Source organism: Pan paniscus, chromosome 17 (genome assembly GCF_029289425.2).
Source record: "Pan paniscus chromosome 17, NHGRI_mPanPan1-v2.0_pri, whole genome shotgun sequence".
NCBI lineage: Eukaryota > Metazoa > Chordata > Mammalia > Primates > Hominidae > Pan > Pan paniscus.
Window position 1 is genome coordinate 71,816,365 of NC_073266.2, and position 22,131 is coordinate 71,838,495.

Sequence of the window (22,131 nt, forward strand, 5' to 3'; positions counted from 1 at the left end):
CTAGTTTAAGATTGCTTATGATACAGCCTTTTTCTAATGTGTCTTAATTAGCATATCATACTCTGAATTGCATAATTAATATAACACGTTTAACTGGAAGATATTTAAACTAGTAACCATTTGAGGTATTTTATCCTAGTTAAGCAGCCATCGAGAAGTTTTGTCACAAAGCAATAAGAGATAGAAAAAAATTATTTACTACAGAACTATTTAATTTTTTATGTTTTTACGATAGGGTCTTGCTCTGTCACCCAGGCTGGATGGCAGTAGTGCAGTTAGGGCTCACTGTAGCCTCAGCCTCCTGGGCTCAAGCAATCCTCCCACCTCAACCGCCAGAATAGCTGGGAATGCACCTGCCATCAAGCCTAGCTAATTTTTAAATTTTTGTAGATGAGGTCTCGCTATGTTGCCCAGGCTGGTCTTGAACTCCTGGGCTCAAGTGATCCTCCCACCTCAACTTCCCAAAGTGTTGGGATTACAGGTACGAGGCACCGTGCCTGGCCCAGAACTATTTTTTTCAGATCAGAATCTTCAAGTTGAGTGTGTTTAACAATGTGCAATACTTGCATTTTATGTTTGAGATTTGGTTTTATATGCATTGCCATGTGTATAAAAAGGGAAATGTTATCCTTTAATGACATTTTTTCCAGTACTTCTTAAGTGAATTTGTCATATCATTAAAACCTTTGTTTCAACACCAAAACCAAGACATCTGCATGAAACTCTTCTTAAAAATGCATGTACTCATATTGTATATTAATTATATACTAAATATAGTATATGATCTTTTAAGATATTGCCCTAATAAGCTATCATATAATGGTAATAGTGATTACTCTTTAACAAAAGTAATGTCATTTTGTAAAAAAAAAATCTTTTTTTTGGTAATCTCGTTTTGTAAGGAAAAAGTTTGAAAAAAGTTCTTTTGTTATTTTTCACTTATTTGCTTTTGTCAGTGAATGATTCAGTTTCTTAAATTTCCTGCTGATTTTAATTTGTTGCCTTTTGGTTAGGTGTGGTGGCTTACGTCTGTAATCCCAGCATTTTGGGAGGCTGAGGTGGGGGGATCACCTGAGGTCAGGAGTTCGAGACCAGCCTGGCCAACATGGCAAAACCACCTCTCTACTAAAAATGCAAAAATTAGCCAGGTGTGGTCACACATTCCTGTAGTCCCAGCTACTCAGGAGGCTGAGGCACGAGAACTGCTTGAACCTGGGAGGTGAAGGTTGCAGTGAGCTGAGATTGTGCCACCACATTCCAGCCTGGGCAACAGAGCGAGACTTCATCTCAAAAAAAAAAAAAAATTGGTTGCTTTTAGTTTTGTTTTGGTTTTGTATTATAAAACAGCTTGTTATGATTGTATCTTATATCTCTTCTATTTCTGACAGCACTCAATTCTGAGTGAGGCCTGAGAGCTTGACATCTAAACATTCAGAGTTTTAGTGCATAGACTTTGTGATGATTATTTGGATACTCAGGGACCTTTACTGCTTACTATTTTGTTATCTGCTATATGTATAATTGTTATATTTAACAAAATCTGGCACCTTTAGATAAATGAGATCTTACATAATTTAAAAAGGTAATACTTTTCTAATTCCTTATTTCCACTTTCTCTTTATTTTTAGAGTATGCCAAGATGGAAGGAAGCCTCATACAGTGAGATTAATAATCCGTCGGTATTCCTCTGAGAAGCACTATGGTCGTGAGAGTCGTCAGTGCCCTATTCCTTCACATGTAATTCAGAAGTTAGGGACAGGTATGGACTAGTTTTCCAGCAGTTTCATTAGCAGGTTGAACTCTTAAATAAGCCAACTTTGAACGAGAAATATGCTCCAAAAATGGAGGGTCTTCACAGGGAATTAGCAAGCAATTAAATGCTTTTATTCTATCAGGAATTTTCACTGGAAAACTTTGTTGTTTGTTTATTTAATTAATTAATTTATTTATTTTTTGAGACAGGGTCTTGCTCTGCACCAAGGCTGAAGTGCAGTGGTGCTGTGATAGCTCACTGCAGCCTTTGTCTCCCAGGCTCAAACAATTCTTCTGCCCCAGCCTCCTGAGTAGCTGGGACAGTAGGTGCATGCCACCAGACCTGGCTAACTTTTTTGATATTTAGGATAGACAGGGTCTCAAACTCCTGAGCTCAAGCAATCCTTCTGCCTCAGCCTCCGAAAGTGCTGGGATTATGGGCATGAGCTACTGCACCTGGCCTTGTTTTTAAATAGATAATTAAGTAAAGAGTCATCTAAGAATGTTTTCCAAGTTCAAAGAGAACAAAACTGTGATAACTATATAGCATGAGATAACTTATTTATGGGCATTTAGATTGTTTCCATTTTGAAGAACATTTAAATGCAAGTCATTGGATGGGCATATGCATATGTTTTCATTTATCTTGGGTAGATTTCAAAGAGTGGAATTGCTGGATCATGTGGTAACATGAACTGTTTAAGAAGCTGCCAACTTTTTTCCAAAGTTTGTGTATTAATTTACATTTTTATCAACAATATTTGAAGGTTCTAGTTTTTCATATTTTTGCCAATATTTGTATTATCAGTCTCTTTGATTATAGTTGTTCTAGCGGTATATAGTAGTGTGGTTTTTCTTTTATGGATAGTGTTTTTGGTGTTATATGTAAAAATTCTTTGCCTAACTCAAAGGTCACAGATATTTTTTTCTGTTTTCTGTTAGAAGTTTTATAGTTTTTAAGCTTTATGTTTAGGTCCATTTTGAGTTAATTTTTTATGTGTGGTATACGGTAAGGGTCTTCATTCTTTGCTTTGCATGTGGGTATCCAGTTGTTCCTGCATCATTTTTTGAAGACTATTCTTCACCCACTGAATTACCATGGCATCTTTGTCAAAAATTAATTGACCATAAATATAAGAGTTTATTTCCTGACTTTCTTGTTTCATTGGTCTATATGTTTATCTTAACACTGATTCCACCCTGTGGTGGTCTCTGCTGCTCTGTTTATTTTTCTGCAGTCTTTTTTTTCCCGTTTTTTCTTACAAAGTGGATAATTTGTATTGAGCTGCCTGTAAGTTCTCTGATTCATCTGTCATCTCATAACTGCTGTTGCCCCTGTAGTGATTTGTTGGTTTTGGTTACTGTACTTTTTAACTCTAGAATTTCTGTTTGTGTTTTGTTTGTATGTTTGGTTTTGTTTCTTTATCAAGATTCTCCTTTTTTTGTAGTCATTATATTTTACTTTAATTCTTTAAACATGGTTGTTTTTAATTCTTTGGACATATCTATAATAATGAATTTGAAGTCTTTGCTAAGTCCACCTCAAAGTCAATTTATGTTAACTGCTTTTCCCCCCAAATATGTTTCACACTTTCCTGTTTCTTTGCATGTTTTGAACTATTTTATTGAAAACTGAACCTCATAGATAATGTATTGTAGCAACTCTGGATTTAAAATTTTTTCTTGTAGGGTTTTTTCTTTTTTCTTTCCTGTACTTTTTTTTAGGTAACTTGTCTGAACGTAATCTGCAGAATTTACCTCCCCTGTGCTGTGTAGCCACAGATTTCTCTGCTCAGTGTTTTTTGTTTTTTTTTTTCCATTCAAATTTTTATTTTAATACTGGCTTCTGGGAAGTTGCCCATGTCTGTATAGTTTCATGGTTAGCCAGTGATCGGCAAAGGTTTTGCTCAAACACTAGAGTCTGGAAGCCGTCTACCTCTGCCCGTGGATAAGTGTATGGGTTGGAGAGGGCTTAAAAAATTTAGGCCATTTTCCCATACTGCCCAAAGTAATTTATAGGTTCAATGCCATCCCCATCAAGCTACCAATAACTTTCTTCACAGAATTGGAAAAAATACTTTAAATTGCATATGGAACCAAAAATGAGCCCATATAGCCAAGACAATCCTAAATAAAAAGAACAAAGCTGGAGGCATCATGCTACCTGACTTCAAACTATACTACAAGGCTACAGTAACCAAAACAGCATGGTACTGGTACCAAAACAGATATATAGACCAATGGAACAGAACAGAGCCCTCAGAAATAACACCACACATCTACAACCATCTGATCTTTGACAGACCTGACAGAAACAAGCAATGGGGAAAGGATTCCCTATATAATAAATGGTGCTAGGAAAACTGGCTAGCCATATGTAGAAAGTTGAAACTGGATCCCTTCCTTATATCTTATACAAAAGTTAACTCAAGATGGATTAAAGACTTAAATGTTAGACCTGAAATCATAAAAACCCTAGAAGAAAACCTAGGCAATAGCATTTAGTACATAAGCATGGTCAAAGACCTCATGACTAAAACACCAAAAGCAATGGCAACAAAAGCCAAAATTGACAGATGGGACCTAATTAAACTAAAGAGCTTCTGCACAGTAAAAGAAACTATCAGCAGAGTGAACAGGCAACCTACAGAATGGGAGAAAATTTTTGCAATCTACCCATCTGACAAAGGGCTAATATCCAGAATCTACAAAGAAGTTAAACAAATTTACAAGAAAAAAGCAAACAACCCCATCAAAAAGTGGGCAAAGGATATGAACAGACACTTTTCAAAAGAAGACATTTATGCTGCCAACAGACATATGAAAAAATGCTCATCATCGCTGGTCATTAGAGAAATACAAATCAAAACCACAATGAGATACCAGCTCATGCCAGTTAGAATGGCGATCATTAAAAAGTCAGGAAACAACAGATGCTGGAGAGGATGTGGAGAAATAGGAACACTTTTACACTGTTGGTGGGAGTGTAAATTAGTTCAACCATTGTGGATGACAGTGTGGTGATTCCTCAAGGATCTAGAACTAGAAATACCATTTGACCCAGTGATCCCATTACTGGGTATATACCCAAAGGATTATAAATCATGCTACTATAAAGACACATGCACGCATATGTTTATTGTGGCACTATTCACAATAGCAAAGACTTGGAACCAACCCAAATGTCCATCAGTAATAGACTGGATAAAGAAAATGTGTCACATATACATCATGGAATACTATGCAGCCATAAAAAAGGATGAGTTCATGTCCTTTGCAAGGACATGGATGAAGCTGGAAACCATCATTCTCAGCAAACTATCACAAGGATAGAAAACCAAACACCACATGTTCTCACTCATAAGTGGGAGTTGAACAATGAGGACACATGGACACAGGGAGGAGAACATCACACACCGGGGCCTATCTGGATGGAGGGCTGAGGGAGGGATAGCATTAGGAGAAATACCTAATGTAAATGAAGAGTTGATAGGTGTAGCAAACTAACACGGTACATGTATACCTATGTAACAAATCTGCACATTGTGCACGTGAACCCCAGAACTTAAAGTATATAAGAAAAAAAATTAGGCCATTTTCAAGTTTTTCTTGAATTTTAATTTCTGCTAGGCCCTCTTTATCTCCCCATGATGTGCATGTAGCCCTTTCAGTAAGGAGTGTATGGAGAGCTTGGGCCCTCTGTGGCCTTCCGTTTATTTGCATGTAGCCTCCTAGTCAACTAGGGTTGTAAGGGGAGCCTATGTAGTCCCTCTTTGGTTCTCTCATTTCCAAATCTCCTGGTGACATTTCTGGCTGGTCCACTGATCTGTCCTTCACCCGAACCACGACTGAAGTTTCAGACTAGCAGAGCTGTGGGATCTTCCCATTCGTTTCCTATCAAATTTGCTCATTTTACTGGCAACACTGCTGAGTGTGGGCTTTTGCCTGCTGCCTCAAATCAGGTCTGTCCCCTCTGGAAGTGAAACTGCTGGCTTTTGCAGCCTTCACCCTGTACCAACTGAGCTATGTAAAGGGACATTCGAACAGTCCCAGACAATGAAGCTGCTATCTCCTACTTTCTTAGCTAACATATAGCAGCTGTTCATAAATCAGTACTTCTCACTTTGTTTGCCTTTGGTTCATTTCCAGATTTCCACCAAAATGATTGTTTTTGACAATGTTGTTCAGTTTTATAGTAGCTTTTTGAGAGAGGATTTTCTGACCATATCAGTGTAGTATAACCAGAAATCCCATATTTCAAATCTTTTGAAAATTTTTAACCATTTAGTATTAATGTTGAAATGTCTTAATTTGGTATATAATGTCAAGATGCCCAGTGATACTTATTTAGGATTTTAATTTCTTAATCTCAGCAATATAAAATATATTATGCTCTTAATATTAATTATAATGTTTATTCTTAAACATTTTATTTAGGAAATTATGATGTGATGACCCCAATGGTTGATATACTTATGAAACTTTTTCGAAATATGGTGAATGTGAAGATGCCATTTCACCTTACCCTTCTAAGTGTGTGCTTCTGCAACCTTAAAGCACTAAATACTGCTAAGAAAGGGCTTATTGATTATTATTTAACGCCATCATTATCAACAACTTCACGCTCTGGCAAGCACAGTTTTGTAAGTACACTCTTTTTTGTTGAGTTTTCTAAGTATACTCTTAGGGATTTGTGTGGTTACATTTCAAATCTAAGTGCTTGTCTTTTTGATATAGTTTAGAGATTCTTTTGGGTGATATTGTTTAGGTGATTAACTTGTTTATAATACCTATCTTATGGTTTCTGGCCTTAAATATGCTGTGATCTAAGAAGAAAACATAAGCATCACTGGATAAAAGAGAGAACCATTATGGAGGTTCTCTATTTTGGAATTGTTAGCACATTTTATAGTATATAAAAATATGATGGATTAGCTCATAAGCATTAAAATATTTTCAGATATTAGAAATCACATCTTTTTGTCTTTTAGCTGACACATGAGCTACTAGTACCTTTCCCATGATTCTTTTGTTAAAGTATTTACATTTTCTTCATTTTGAAATAGTATTGAATTTTGATAGCAATATTGATAGATTTGACTACTGATTTTATAGTTGTAAAGTTAACAGTGTGGCAATAGAAAGGCAGAGGCCAGTCACATTTTCAGACGACTAAAACAAAACCCTTTTATTAATAGACAAACCACTATTTAGTAAATGTGGGTTGCCTTAAAAATAATTATTTTTTACGAAATTGTTCATGCCTATAATTAACTCAATTTAAAATACTTTTTTGTTTGTTTAGTCAGTATAATTTTAGTAACCTTTTCAGTTTCATTTAAGTTTAAAGTGAGAACAGGATAGTGTATGGAAATAGTGAATTAATGCTCTCTTCAAATTACTTTTTTCTGTGACCCTTCTTATTCCATTTATTAAATTTAAAAAAGTGTTTTTTTACATTTTAATTAATCTGTGAAATTGGAATTAAAAGTGCTCATTTATAGTGGCATTAGAAAAGTAAATATAAGTGAAAGTACCTTGTATGTATTTGTCACACAGTAGGTAGTCAATAAATACAAGGGCCTGAATCTTTTCTACTACTTTTACTTCTTTGGAGTTCATATTGTATTGATGTTTACGGAGTTATATTTGACTATGTTTATATTTTTATAGTGCTTGAAACTAAAGGAGACATTTAAATGAAAAACTATATAGAAAAATTATGCAAGTTAGAGTTGAAAGTGTCTTTTAATTTTTATTTTATATAAGTATAAACTAGTACTATATCTTGATGATGTTGGGTTTTGTTATAGGCTTTTTTTTTTCTTTTTGTTAAAAGTTACCCTTTAGAATAGTAATTTTTGGAAAACTAGCCCTTGATGCTATATGTGTATGTTTTTTTGAAAAATACCCTTAGGTGAACTTGCTTTTCTAGGCCGCCATTCTTTTATTTATAGAATTGAAAGTTTGGTTGCATGATTGTTACAATCTTCCCAGGTCTCCAAATGCATATTTACCTCTGTCTCAGTGCTATCTAGGAAGGAAACCTCTTTCTGGAATAGTGGGTAGAGATTCACAAAATAGTGTGACTAATTGTGGTAGTAGATCTCTAGTTGTTTGGAACTGGCCACAAAGAGTTGTATTTGTTGAGTAGGTTAGAAACATGTCAGATAATAGCTACAGGCACACAGCAGCAGCAGCGATATTTAAAAGATATCAGATATCTAAATTAGTCTGTTATTCTTGTGTTCTAGAAAATGAAAGACAGTCATATGGAAGATTTTCCCAAAGACAAAGAAACAAACCGGGATTTCCTACCAAGTGGAAGAATTGAAAGTACAAGAACTAGGGAGTCTCCACTAGATACCACAAATTTTTCTAAAGAAAAAGACATTAATGAATTCCCACTTTGTTCACTTCCTGAAGGTGTTGACCAAGAAGTCTTCAAGCAGCTTCCAGTAGATATTCAAGAAGAAATCCTTTCTGGAAAATCTAGGGAAAAATTTCAAGGAAAAGGAAGTGTGAGTTGTCCATTACATGCCTCTAGAGGAGTATTATCTTTCTTTTCTAAAAAACAAATGCAAGATATTCCCATAAATCCTAGAGATCATTTATCCAGTAGCAAACAGGTATCCTCTGTATCTCCTTGTGAACCGGGAACATCAGGCTTTAATAGCAGTAGTTCTTCTTACATGTCTAGCCAAAAGGATTATTCATATTATTTAGATAATAGATTAAAAGATGAACGAATGAGTCAAGGACCTAAAGAACCTCAAGGATTCCACTTTACAAATTCAAACCCTGCTGTGTCTGCTTTTCATTCATTTCCAAACTTGCAGAGTGAGCAACTTTTCTCCAAAAACCACACTACAGATAGCCATAAGCAAACAGTAGCAACAGACTCTCATGAAGGACTTACAGAAAATAGAGAGCCAGATTCTGTTGATGAGAAAATTACTTTCCCTTCTGACATTGATCCTCAAGTTTTTTATGAACTACCAGAAGCAGTACAAAAGGAACTACTGGCAGAGTGGAAGAGAACAGGATCAGATTTCCACTTTGGACATAAATAAGCATATTCAGCAAAAAGGTCTGAAAAGCAAGGGAATACCATTATTTTCGGATTAGCGGTTTATTAAGCTCTTCTATATTAAACACTAATAGATGTTCAATAATGGAGTAAACTGTTCCAGATAAAGCAAGAATAGTTGTAAGAAGTAAATTCTGGCACAAAGCGTAAAAATATAACAGAAGAAATAATGTAAAATACTATCTTTTATGTCTAAAGCCATTTTATATTACTTTTCAATAAAAAGAATATCATGATCAACATAGAATTTTTTTCATGAATTGGTGGGGAGATGTATATGTTTATATATAAAAAATAGCCAAATCATTGCAATGATATGGTAAAGGACACATTTTTTTTTTTTCCTGTGAAATGTGGAATATCTCAAATTCAGCCTCTTAGGCTGAATAGCAAATCCTACTGCCAACTAACCTATAAAAAATATAGATAGTTTTGACTAAAGTACTACATTACATTTAGTATGTTGACTTTTAAAATACCAAAGCAATTTATATTCAATTAATGCTTCTTCATACACCAAGAATCTACCACAATACACAGCACACAAAGGCCGTTCAATAAACATTGAATGAATGAATGGTTTGGCTAGGGCCAGGGTGGGGAGTTAAAGTGAGAGGAGGATATATGTTGTAGAGAACAGTGGTAGAAGGAACTCTCCGTGCAAGTAAATTAAGGGAAAGATGGACACCAGAAATGCAAGGTGATGGGCCTATAAGCATACTGGATAATGGAAGAAGTCCATTTCTTTCTAGCTAGTTTGAAGGGCCTAAAAGCACTGAGATGTTTTTGTATCTTCCCTACATTTGGAGATGATATTAGGTTGTCATAACAACCACAAATATAGACCATTACTAAATTGGTGGATGTCCTCTTTCTCCCATTGTTATTGCCTTCCTCTTTTGCCTGCTAAACTAAAAATTGGATATAAGATTGAGAATGTATTATATAATTTGCAAGACATAGAGGATGTTTATAGAATATACTAAAGTATCCCTCAGCACCAGTATGGGAGTATCCTGGTCTCAAGTTTATAATTTTTGCACATATAATCTAAAGAAGAGACTTTAAAAATACAGTACACAAATATGAACCAAAGAGTAGCTTAAAAATACTTTCTTCTAGGTCTGAAATTTTCTTCTCTTTCTTTTTTTTTTTTTGGAGACAGAGTCTCACTGTGTCGCCCAGGGTGGAGTACAGTGGCGCAATCCCAGCTCACTGCAACCTCCGCCTCCCAGGTTCAAGCAATTCTCCTGCCTCAGCCTCCTGAGTAGCTGGGATTACACGCATGCCCTACCACACCCAGCAAATTTTTGTATTATTAGTAGAGACGACATTTCACCATATTGGCCAGGCTGGTCTCGAACTCCTGGTCTCAGGTGATCCTCCACCTTGGCCTCCCAAAGTGCTGGGATTACAGGTGTGAGCCATTGCTCCTGGCCCCAGGTCTGAAATTTTAACTTAGTTTTGGATTCCTTGGAATTTGAAAATATGCTAACATGAAGGATTGTAAATAGGTAGTTTGAGGTTATCAGGAACAGTAACTTGGAGCAGGAACATCAGAAATTGTTCACCATGCAAATATTTAGTACTCTGAATCAAGGAACATAGTATTTTTTTACATGAGTATTCCAGTAAGGTAATTAAACTTATGAAAAGGGTATATAACTTTTTGTAAATAATTCATTAAAACATTTTATAATCCTTGTAATGATTTCAGGACCTTGGACAGCTAGAAGGGGCTTAAGAAAAAATGGCTAAGAAAACAAAGTAAATGGTTTTGGCCAGCTTAAAAAGAGAAAGCAAAACAGTTAAAAATACATTTCATAGATTGAGAATGTACGGGCTATGTCACAGTTATGCTACTTATTTTGTGGTTTTAAGTTAGTCTCAACATCTTTGGGCCTCAGAATCAACTTTTTTATGGGATCTTTTTTCTCTGTTTTTAAGATTATCTCTTTTTTCTTTGGTGTTTTGCAGGTTTACTGTATTATTTGGAAGTGCGAATTTATTTTTATTCTTAGTATATACTGGCTTCTTCCTGTATCTTTTAATTCATGTTCTGTAAAATTCTCAACCACTAGCTCTTCAAATATTTCTTCTCTATTCTAGGACTGTATACAAATGATAGACTTTCTTACTGTATCCTTCATGTCTCTTAATTTCTCATATTTTTCATCCTCTTGTTTCTCTTTACTGCATTTTGGGTAATTTCATCAGCTCTATCTTTCTGTTTACTAGTTCATTTTTCAGTAGCATCTCACCTGCTATTTAAAACAATGATGGTTTTAATTTCAATAAATATGTTTTTCATTTGATTCTTTTTAACTTCCTGTTTACTCATTACAGTCCCTTGTAAGTCTATTTCTAATTTTTAAGAGTCAAATATATGATATTTTTGATAATTTCAATATTTTAAGTCTTTATAAGTCTACATTTAAGGTTATTATTGCATATCATTGTGACTTATTTCCTTGAGTATGTGTTAATCTGCGAGAAGACAGAGGGCCTAAATTGTGTATGTTTTCCTTCAGTATGATTTGAGTTCGTTGCTTCTCTGGGTGAGGTGGTACAAACTCCTTGGCATACTCTATTCACCTTTGTGGATCCTGATTGAATGCCTTGTCTTAAGTTTAAGCTCCCTGACCCTTACTACTAGCCTAAGGTTTTGTCTCTGCAGGTCAATTCCAAACTAACAGGCAGATGCTGTTAGCTATCTGCCTCCAGGGATAAACCCCATCTTTCAAGCTTGCTTCTTGCTTGATGCTTTCTGCTGCTTTCTTGCCTTTGTTTCAGCTCGAGTTTTTTTTTTTTTTTTTTTTTCCTGTTTCTGTCTTGAATGTAGAGGGTATTTTTATTTTTATTTTTATTTTTTCTGTTTCTCTCTTGAGAGTGTATAGTGTAGAGGGGGTTTCTGTCTTGAGTGTAGGCCTGGAGATTTCCCTTATATGGTACAAACCAGCAATGAATTAAGAGGTCTCTTTTCTCCAAGATCTAGTGTTTTGTACTAGGAGAACTCTAAAAAGTATCTACTCCACTGTAGTGCCAAAGTACAAATTTATTTGGATTTATTTTTTGCCATCTTATTTTTAAATATATTTCTTTTTCTATGTTGTGCTTCTTTCCCACCTTTATCTCTCCTCCTATCTTTGGGGATCAGTTGGGTTTTCTATTTAAACGTATATTTTCCCTTTACTGATTTGGAATGTGAATGTTACAAGTCCTTTTGATTATCCTTAAACATCTAAAAATGCTACCCTCTTTCCAAACAACACAAAGGTATTGAAATAACATTAATTCTAATTAAATTCCACAAGTTCTTTATTAAATCTCCAAATTGGATATTATTAGTATTTTATATAGTCAATGTTTATCTTTTTTGATGGGACATGGTGGGGGCTTACCTTTTTTCTTGTGTGTCAGATGTTCCTTCTAGGTATAATTCTTTATACCTTCTGAAATTATGTCCTTAGAGCTGTAGATTTAGAACTGACATCTCTTGAGCTGTTCTAAGATAATATCTTTTACTTTGGAGATACGCAGTTTTTATTATATGTCTAGCTATAGATTTATCATGGATTTAGGTTCATTATGAATCTGCAGATTTGTGTCTTCCATCAAATCTGGATTGTTTTCAATATTAAAAAAACTTCTATTTTAAAATCTGTATATAGAAAGGTACATAAACATAAATCAACATGTTAATGAGTAATTGTAACAAGTATGTAACTGTCCAAGTCAAGAAATAAAACATATCAAGTAATCAAGAAGTCCAGAGTTTTCTTTGGGGTTTCATTACGTAGGCATGATTTATTAAAACCTTTACTGTGTGATTGAACTTAATCTCCAGTTTCCCTCCTCTGTCTGGACATCAGGTTGGCTCAAAGTCTCAACACCCTAATCATGGTTGTTTTTTTGACGTGAGCTACCTCCATCCTAAATCATCTTGTTAGCATTAGCTGTCTAGGGCCCACTGTGGGTCACATCATTAGCATACACTGTCAGGGCTTACCATGAATAATGAAGGCACTTCTGTTGTTTAGGAAATTCCATGGGTTTTAGGAGCTTGGTGTCCAGGAACCCTGAACGAAGACCAGACCAATTATACTACAGAATCTTTTTTTTTTTTTTTGAGATGGGGTCTCGCTCTGTCGCCCAGGTTGGAGTGCAAAGGTGTGATCTTGACTCACTGCATTCCTGGGTTCAAGTGATTCTCCTGCCTCAGCCTCGAGTAGCTGGGATTACAGGCACCTACCACCACGCCCAGCTAATTTTTGTATTTTTAGTAGAGATGGCATTTCACCATGTTGGTCAGGCTGATCTTGAACTCCTGACCTCGTGATCTGCCCGCCTCAGCCTCCCAAAGTGCTGAGATACAGGTGTGAGTCACCACCCCCGGCCCTACTACAGAATCTTTTAAAATAAGTTTTGAGATGTATTATGGCCCCAAAAGTGATCTACTTTAGTAAATATAGATATGACTTGACTGACAATGTGGTTATGCTCAGATAAGCCCATTGTAAATTGAAAATATCATGAGTGAAATACATTTAATACATCTATGAAACATCATAGCTTAGCCAGGCCTACCTCAGACATGCTCAGAGCAACTCACATTGGCCTACAGTTGGGCAAAGTCGTGTAACACAAAGCCTGTTGACAGAGCCTGGGTCAGGAGTGGTGGCTCATGCTTGTAATCCTAGTACTTTGGGAGGCCAAGGCTGGTGGATTGCCTAAGCTCAGGAGTTCGAGACCAACCTGGGCAACATGGTGAAACCCTGTCTCTACCAAAATACAAAAAGTTGACTGGGCGTGGTGGTGCACGCCTGTAGTCCCACCTACTCGGGAGGCTGAGACAGGAGACTCGCTTGAACCTGGGAGGTGGAGGTTGCAGTGAACCAAGATCCCACCATTGCACTCCGGCCTGAGTGACAGAGCAAGACTCCATCTCAAACAAAACAAAACAAAACAAAAAAGCCTGTTTTATAATAAAATGTTGAATATCTCTTGTAAGTATCATACTGCATATCAGTCACCGAATGGAATTAACAGCAGATACTACTGGAGAAAAAATTAGTGCACTAGAAGTCAGAGCAATAAATTATTCAGAAGGAAACAGAAAAAAAATAATAAACACAGCATCTGTGAGCTATGAGACAACTTCAGGCAGGCTAATACATGTCTTATTCAAGTCCCCAAAGAAGAGAAGAGAGTGGGAGATGTAAAAAATATATGAAGAAACAATGGATAAATTTTTCCAAATTTGAGGATAACTATAAACCCACAGGTCCAAAGAGCTTGGCAAATCCCAGGTACAATAAACGTGAAGAAAACTATACCAAGGAGTATCCTAATCAGAGCTCTTAAAACCAGTGATAAACACCATCCCTTCAAAAAGACATACTATTGCAGAAAAACAAGCAAAGCCAACAATTTTGAAAATATTGGAAGCTGGAAGACAGTGGTCTGACATCCTCAAATGAAGTGGGGGAAAAGTCTGTTAACTTACAATTCCAAACCCAGTAGAAATATCTTAAAAAAAAAGTAAAATAAGAACATAAGGCATACATATGAAAGAACTCATGCCCAGTAGACCTACATTACCCATAAAATTAGAGGAAGTCCAACAGGCAGGAAGAGCACACCAGATGGAAATACAGATCTACACACAGAAATGAGGAGCACCAGAAATGTGAGTATATTTAAAAGCCTTTTTTGTTTCTTATTTCTAAGTGTCTTTTTAAAAGTTGGCTATATAAAACAAAAATAAAAATTATTAAAAATATATTGTAGGATTACAATATATGTGGGAGTAAAATGTAACAGTACAAAGGCCAGGAGGGGAAGCATATAATTTTAAGTATAGAAATGATAGTATATTATTGTAAGGCCCTTAAACTAAACATGAAGTGGTGGGTTACAGCTTGAAGACAGACTGTGTTAAGTTAGAGATGTATAATATAAACCCTAAAATAACCACTGAAATAGCAAAATAAGTTTTAATTAATAAGCCAGTAAAGAAGATAAGAAATAGAATAACTTTAATAAAAAGCCACAAAATTCAATCCCCAAAAAAAGCTTAAAAGGAGAGAAAAGAGGAATAGGACACATGGGGAAAATAGAAAACAAATAGTAGGTTGGTACATTTAAGCCATATCAAAATCATGTTAAATATAAATGATCTAAAAACCTCAATTAAAGGGCAGAGATTATCAGATTGCATGAAAAAGTAGGACCCAACTGTCTGCTGTGTATATAAAATGTTTTAAAAAATAAAGACAAATATGTTAAAAGTAAAAATTGGATAAAAGACACGAGTCTAACATTTATCAAAAGAAAGATGTAATAGCTTTCAACAGGAAAACTGCTTGTTAGAGCAAAGGAATTTAATCAGAAAATCATTTCAAAATGATAAACGGGTCAATTCATCAGGAGAATGCAATAGTCCTAAATGTTAATGCATCCTCAAAATACATAAAGCAAAAGCTGATAAAACTGCAAGGGGGAAAAATATCCACAATTGTAGTTAAGAGATTTGAGGCTGGGTGCGGTGGCTCACACCTGTAATCCCAACACTTTGGGAGGCCAGGGTGGGCAGATCACAAGGTCAGGAGTTCGAGACCAGCCTGGCCAACATACTGAAACCCCGTCTCTACTAAAAATACCAAAAAGTAGCTGGGCGTGGTGGCGGGCACCTGTAATCTTAGCTACTCGGGAGGCTGACGCAGGAGAATCACTTGAACCCGGGAGATGGAGGTTGCAGTGAGCTGAGATTGTGCCATTGCACTCCAGCCCAGGCAACAGTGTGAAACTCCCATCACACACACACACACACACACACAAAGATTTGAATACTTTTTTCTCAATAATTGCTAAAATGAACATACAAAAAAAAAATCAGTAAGGATACAGAAGACCTGAACAATTGACATTTATACAAAAGTCCACACAACAGCAAAACATTTTGTTAAAGTGCACACAGAATACAGATGTTCCCTGACTTACAATAGTTCAACTTAAAAATTTTCAACTTCATAATGGTGCAAAAACAATGTACATTCAGGAGAAACCATACATTGGATTTTACATTGTGATGCTCCTTCTGCTTCTTTCAGGTGCTTTCTTTCTCAGAGTTCATATGCATATAATAATCAATACTCAACTGAGGACTTAAGGGGTATTTTCTGCAGATTTCTGCAGCTATCTGAATTCTGAACTCTAGCTGTTCGTGCCTCCAGACTCCCAGGTCCTTAATTCACAGAGACTGCTGGGCTCTCTCTGGCTTCTCTCCTCCAGGGCTGCACCCTGGAAACTTCAGGCAGTAAGCTAAGGCAATTGTAGGGCTCACGTCATTTGCTGACTTTTCATTTCTGCTATTTTGTTTTTATTTTACTTTTTAAAAAAGTTCTTCCTTATTCTCTAAATGTTTATTTCCATAGCATCCTGTTCTTGTTCATTTTTTCTCAGATACAGTATCTTCTCATCTCTAAAGATGTGGTAAAACTTCCAAAGATTTCCTTATACTGTATAGTCTCTCTTGAAGTTGCTTTTATTTGTTTAAGAATGTGGGACTAAAAATATGACTGGAAGCTCTGATAGCTTGGGTAGGACTTGTCAACTTTGAGTTACATACAGGATGATCTGGCTAGGCCATTGTTGGGGGAACTCCTGATGTCCGTATCATTAGATCTTTCCTTTGGGGCTGGTTATGTTTATCAAATATGATGATTAAAATATCTTACTTAGATTATGAATGTCTGTCTGGCTGGCTGGCTGTGTTATAGGAACAATGTGGGGAAAGGGACTAGAAATCTCAGCATTCAATATGTGTACTCATTTAATCTTCCTGTTCTTAGTATACTTCCTAGATTCTCAACTAAACCAAACATTCTCTAGTTCAGAGACCATTTGTTTTACTGTCCTCTAGAGGAGAGTAAAAAAAGAGTTTTACTCTTTTACAATTCTCTAGAAAAAAAACTCCAACCTTTTGTTGGATTTGAGGAGATAATTTCTCAATGTTTTTAGTCTTTAATTTTTGTTGGTACATAGTAGGTATGTATATTTATAGGGGTACATGAGATACTTTGATACAGGCATGCAATGCATAATAATCACATCATGGTAAGTGGGGTATCCATCCCCTCAAGCATTTATCTTTTGTGTTTACAAACAGTCAACTTATAATCTTTTAGTCGTTTAAAAATATACAATTAAATTATTATTAACTATAATCACCCTGTTGTGCTATCAAATACTAGGTCTTATTCATTCTCTCTAATTATTTTTTGTACCCATTAACTATCCCCACTTCTCCCAACCCACCTCCACTACCTCTCCCAGCCTCTGGTAACCATCCTTCTACTCTATCTTCACAAGTTCAATTGTTTTAATTTTTAGCTCCCACAAATAAGTGAGAACATGGAAAGTTTGTCTTTCTGTGCCTGGCTAATTTCACTTAACATAACAACCTCCAGTTCCATCCATGTTGTTGCAAATGTTTCTCAATTAGTTTTCACCCACTTCTCCTTACCAAGTCCCATTAGCATCACATCATTGATGTGGAATTAACCCTGTGGGTTATCAGCTTGTGGATGTCCAGTATTTGTGAAAGCAAAAGTAATGATGTATTGCTATTTGAATTACAGCTGTGATATATAGTCTTGCATTTAATGGTTCCAATGTAGACTTAAAGGTAGAAGCTCTCATGATAGGACACCGACATAGTATACTTGGAGTCATCCCCAAGAGCCTAGAATCTGCCCCTCCCACTTTTCCAACAATGCCCTAAGTACCTAATTAGCTGTAATAAATTCACCCCTTTCTGCCTAAACTACCTAGATTGTTCTGCATTATTCCTAGAATGACAGAATGATAGAAAACTCTATTCTTTTAAAAATCTGCTTGCACTTTTTCTTACACTGTCTGTGTTAAAACTGTCATGTTTTATTTTAATTACTATTTTCAACAAAGTCATTTTTATTCTATATGAGGTAATACAAATATTTGAATTATTTGGTGGGGGACTATAATTCTTTGTCTTGTTTATTATTTCTGCTGACAACTCACATGCTGGCATTTTTCCTCATGTGCTCTGTGATTTTGGAGTGTGTGTTCATGTTTGCTAGCCTTTATTTGTGGAACTCCTGCAAGGTCTGGATGAGGATGTGTCACTCCAGGAAATATTTGCACTTGCTTCTGCTGGCACTTGGACTATTTTGTTAATTTCTTATCTTGCAAATTAAACCTCAAATCTTGGCAGACTGCAGGCATGCATTCTCAGACGATACTTCCACCTCTCTCCCAGTTCATTTTTCTTTTTTTTAATTATACTTTTAAGTTCTAGTGTACATGTGCACAACATGCAGGTTTGTTACATGTGTATACATGTGCCGTGTTGCTTTGCTGCACCCATTAACTAGTCATTTACATTAGGTATTCCTCCTAATGCTATCCCTCCCCCATCCCCTCACCCCACAATGGCCCTGGTGTGTGATGTTCCCTGCCCTGTGTCCAAGTGTTCTCATTGTTCAGTTCCCACCTATGAGTGACAACATGTGGTTTTGGTTTTCTGTCCTTGCGATAGTTTGCTGAGAATGATGGTTTCCAGCTTCATCCATGTCCCTACAAAGGACATGAACTCATCCTTTTTATGGCTGCATAGTATTCCATGGTATATATGTGACACATTTTCTTAATCCAGTCTATCATTGATGGACATTTGGGTTGGTTCCAAGTTTTTGCTATTGTGAGTAGTGACACAATAAACATACATGTGCATGTGTCTTTATAGTAGCATGATTTATAATCCTTTGGATATATACCCAGTAATGGGATCGCTGGGTCAAATGGTATTTCTAGTTCTAGATCCTTGAGGAATCGCCACACTGTCATCCACAATGGTTGAACTAATTTACACTCCCACCAACAGTGTAAAAGTGTTCCTATTTCTCCACATCCTCTCCAGCATCTGTTGTTTCCTGACTTTTTAATGATCGCCATTCTAACTGGTGTGAGATGGTATCTCATTGTGGTTTTGATTTGCATTTCTCTGATGACCAGTGATGATGAGCATTTTTTCATATGTCTGTTGACTGCATAAATGTCTTCTTTTGAAAAGTGTCTGTTCATATCCTTTGCCCACTTTTTGATGGGGTTGTTTGCTTTTTTCTTGTAAATTTGTTTAACTTCTTTGTAGATTCTGGATATTAGCCCTTTGTCAGATGAGTAGGTTGCGAAAATTTTCTCCCATTCTGTAGGTTGCCTGTTCACTCTGCTGATAGTTTCTTTTGCTGTGCAGAAGCTCTTTAGTTTAATTAGATCCCATTTGTCAATTTTGGCTTTTGTTGCCATTGCTTTTGGTGTTTTAGACATGAAGTCCTTGCCCATGCCTATGTCCTGAATGATATTGCCTAGGGTTTCTACTAGGGTTTTTACGGTTTTAGGTCTAACATGTAAGTCTTTAATCCATCTTGAATTAATTTTTGTATAAGGTGTAAGGAAGGGATCCAGTTTCAGCTTTCTACATATGGCTAGCCAGTTTTCCCAGCACCATTTATTAAATAGGGAATCCTTTCCCCATTTCTTGTTTTTGTCAGGTTTGTCAAAGATCAGATGGTTGTAGATGTGTGGTGTTATTTCTCAGGGCTCTGTTCTGTTCCATTGTTCTGTATCTCTGTTTTTGTACCAGTACCATGCTGTTTTGGTTACTGTAGCCTTGTAGTGTAGTTTGAAGTCAGGTAGCATGATGCCTCCAGCTTTGTTCTTTTTGCTTAGGATTGTCTTGGCTGTGTGGGCTCTTTTTTGGTTCCATATGAACTTTAAAGTGTTTTTTTCCAATTCTGTGAAGAAAGTCATTGCTAGCTTGATGGGGATGGCATTGAATCTATAAATTACCTTGGGCAGTATGGCCATTTTCACGATATTGATTCTTCCTATCCATGAGCATGGAATGTTCTTCCATTTGTTTGTGTCCTGTTTTATTTCATTGAGCAGTGGTTTGTAGTTCTCCTTGAAGAGGTCCTTCACATCCCTTGTAAGTTGGATTCCTAGGTATTTTATTCTCTTTGTAGCAATTGTGAATGGGAGTTCACTCATGATTTGACTCTCTGTTTGTCTGTTATTGGTGTATATGAATGCTTGTGATTTTTGCACATTGATTTTATGTCCTGAGACTTTGCTGAAGTTGCTTATCAGCTTAAGGAGATTTTGGGCTGAGACAATGGAGTTTTCTAAATATACAATCATGTCATCTGCAAACAGGGACAATTTGACTTCCTCTTTTCCTAATTGAATACCCTGTATTTCTTTTTTTTTTTTAATTTCTTTTTTGAAACAGTCTCGCTCTGTCACCCAGGCTGGAGTGCAGTGGTGCTATCTCCGCTCACTGCAAAGTCTGCCTCCTGGGTTCACGCCATTCTCCTGCCTCAGCCTCCTGAGTAGCTGGGACTACAGGCGCCTGCCACTACGCCTGGCTAATTTTTTGTATTTTTAGTAGATACGGGGTTTCACCGTGTTACTCGGGATGATTTCGATCTCCTGACCTCATGATCCGCCCGCCTCAGCCTCCCAAAGTGCTGGAATTACAGGCGTGAGCCACCGCACCCAGCCCCCTTTATTTCTTTCTCTTGCCTGATTGCCCTGGCCAGAACTTCCAACACTATGTTGAATAGGAGTGGTGAGAGAGGGCATCCCTGTCTTGTGCCAGTTTTCAAAGGGAATGTTTCCAGTTTTTGCCCATTCAGTATGATATTGGCTGTGGGTCTGTCCTAAATAGCTCTTATTATTTTGAGATACGTGCCATCAATATCTAGTTTATTGAGAGTTTTTTGCATAAAGGCTGTTGAATTTTGTCAAAGGCCTTTTCTGCATCTATTGAGATAATCATGTGGTTTTTGTCATTGGTTCTGTTTATGTGATGGATTATGTTTATTGATTTACGTATGTTGAACCAGCCTTGCATCCCAGGGATGAAGCCCACTTGATTGTGGTGGATAAGCTTTTTGATGTGCTGCTGGATTTGGTTTGCCAGTATTTTATTGAGGGTTTTTGCATCAATGTTCATCAGGGATATTGGTCTAAAATTCTCTTTTTTGTGTGTGTCTCTGCTAGCCTTTGGTATCAGGATGATGCTGGCCCCCTAAAATGAGTTAGGAAGGATTCTCTCTTTTTCTGTTATTTGGAATAGTTTCTGAAGGAATGGTACCAGCTCCTCTTTGTACCTCTGGTAGAATTCAGCTGTGAATTCATCTGTTCCTGGACTTTTTTTGGTTGGTAGGCTATTAATTGTTGCCTCAATTTCAGAGCCTGTTATTGGTCTATTCAGCAATTCAACTTCTTCCTGATTTAGTCTTGGGAGGATGTATGTGTCCAGGAATTTATCCATTTCTTCTAGATTTTCTAGTTTATTTGTGTAGAGGTGTTTATAGTATTCTCTGATGGTAGTTTGTATTTCTATGGGATTGGTGGTGATATCCCCTTTATCATTTTTTATTGCATCTATTTGATTCTTCTCTCTTTTCTTCTTTATTAGTCTTGCTAGCAGTCTAGCTAGCAAGAAAAGATCAACAAAATTGATCTTTTCAAAAAACCAACTCCTGGATTCATTGATTTTTTGAAGGGTTTTTTGTGTCTCTATCTTTTTCAGTTCTGCTCTCATCTTAGTTATTTCTTGCCCTCTGCTAGCTTTTGAATTTGTTTGCTCTTGCTTCTCTAGTTTTTTTAATTGTGATGTTAGGGTGTCAATTTTAGATCTTTCCTGCTTTCTCTTGTGGGTATTTAGTGATATAAATTTCCCTCTATAGACACACTGCTTTAAATGTGTCCCAGAGATTCTGGTACATTGTGTCTTTGTTTCAAAGAACATCTTTATTTCTGACTTCATTTCGCTATGTACCTAGTAGTCATTCAGGAGCAGGTTGTTCAGTTTCCTGGTAGTTGTGCGGTTTTGAGTGAGTTTCTTAATCCTGAGTTCTAATTTGATTGCACTGTGGTCTGAGAGACAGTTTGTTGTGACTTCTGTTCTTTTACGTTTGCTGAGGAGTGCTTTACCTCCAACTATGTGGTCAGTTTTGGAATAAGTGCGATGTGGTGCTGAGAAGAATGTATATTCTGTTGATTTGGGGTGGAGAGTTCTGTAGATGTTTATTAGGTCTGCTTGGTGCAGAGCTGAGTTCAAGTCCTGGATATCCTTGTTAACCTTCTGTCTCGTTGATCTGTCTAATATTGACAGTGGGGTGTTAAAATCTCCCATTATTATTGTGTGGGAGTCTAAGTCTCTTTGTAGATCACTAAGG

At 36.5% G+C, this 22,131-nt stretch overlaps 1 protein-coding gene across 6 annotated transcripts in view; it reads left to right on the plus strand.

Moving 5' to 3' along the window:
* POLI (DNA polymerase iota) overlaps positions 1 to 22,131 on the plus strand; it is a 53,811-nt gene that overhangs the window by 17,208 nt on the left and 14,472 nt on the right. For 4 of the 6 annotated variants that reach the window (XM_003827230.6, XM_034943742.3, XM_034943740.3 and 1 more), the window contains 3 exons: positions 1,629 to 1,759; positions 6,190 to 6,395; positions 8,007 to 9,082. In XM_003827230.6, coding sequence (XP_003827278.3) covers positions 1,629 to 1,759; positions 6,190 to 6,395; positions 8,007 to 8,825 — 1,156 coding nt within the window. In that variant the 3' untranslated portion in view covers positions 8,826 to 9,082. Of the gene's footprint in view, positions 1 to 1,628; positions 1,760 to 6,189; positions 6,396 to 8,006; positions 9,083 to 22,131 lie in introns of those variants that run through there. The other 2 variants (XM_024926378.4, XM_024926379.4) reach the window with 1 other exon arrangement.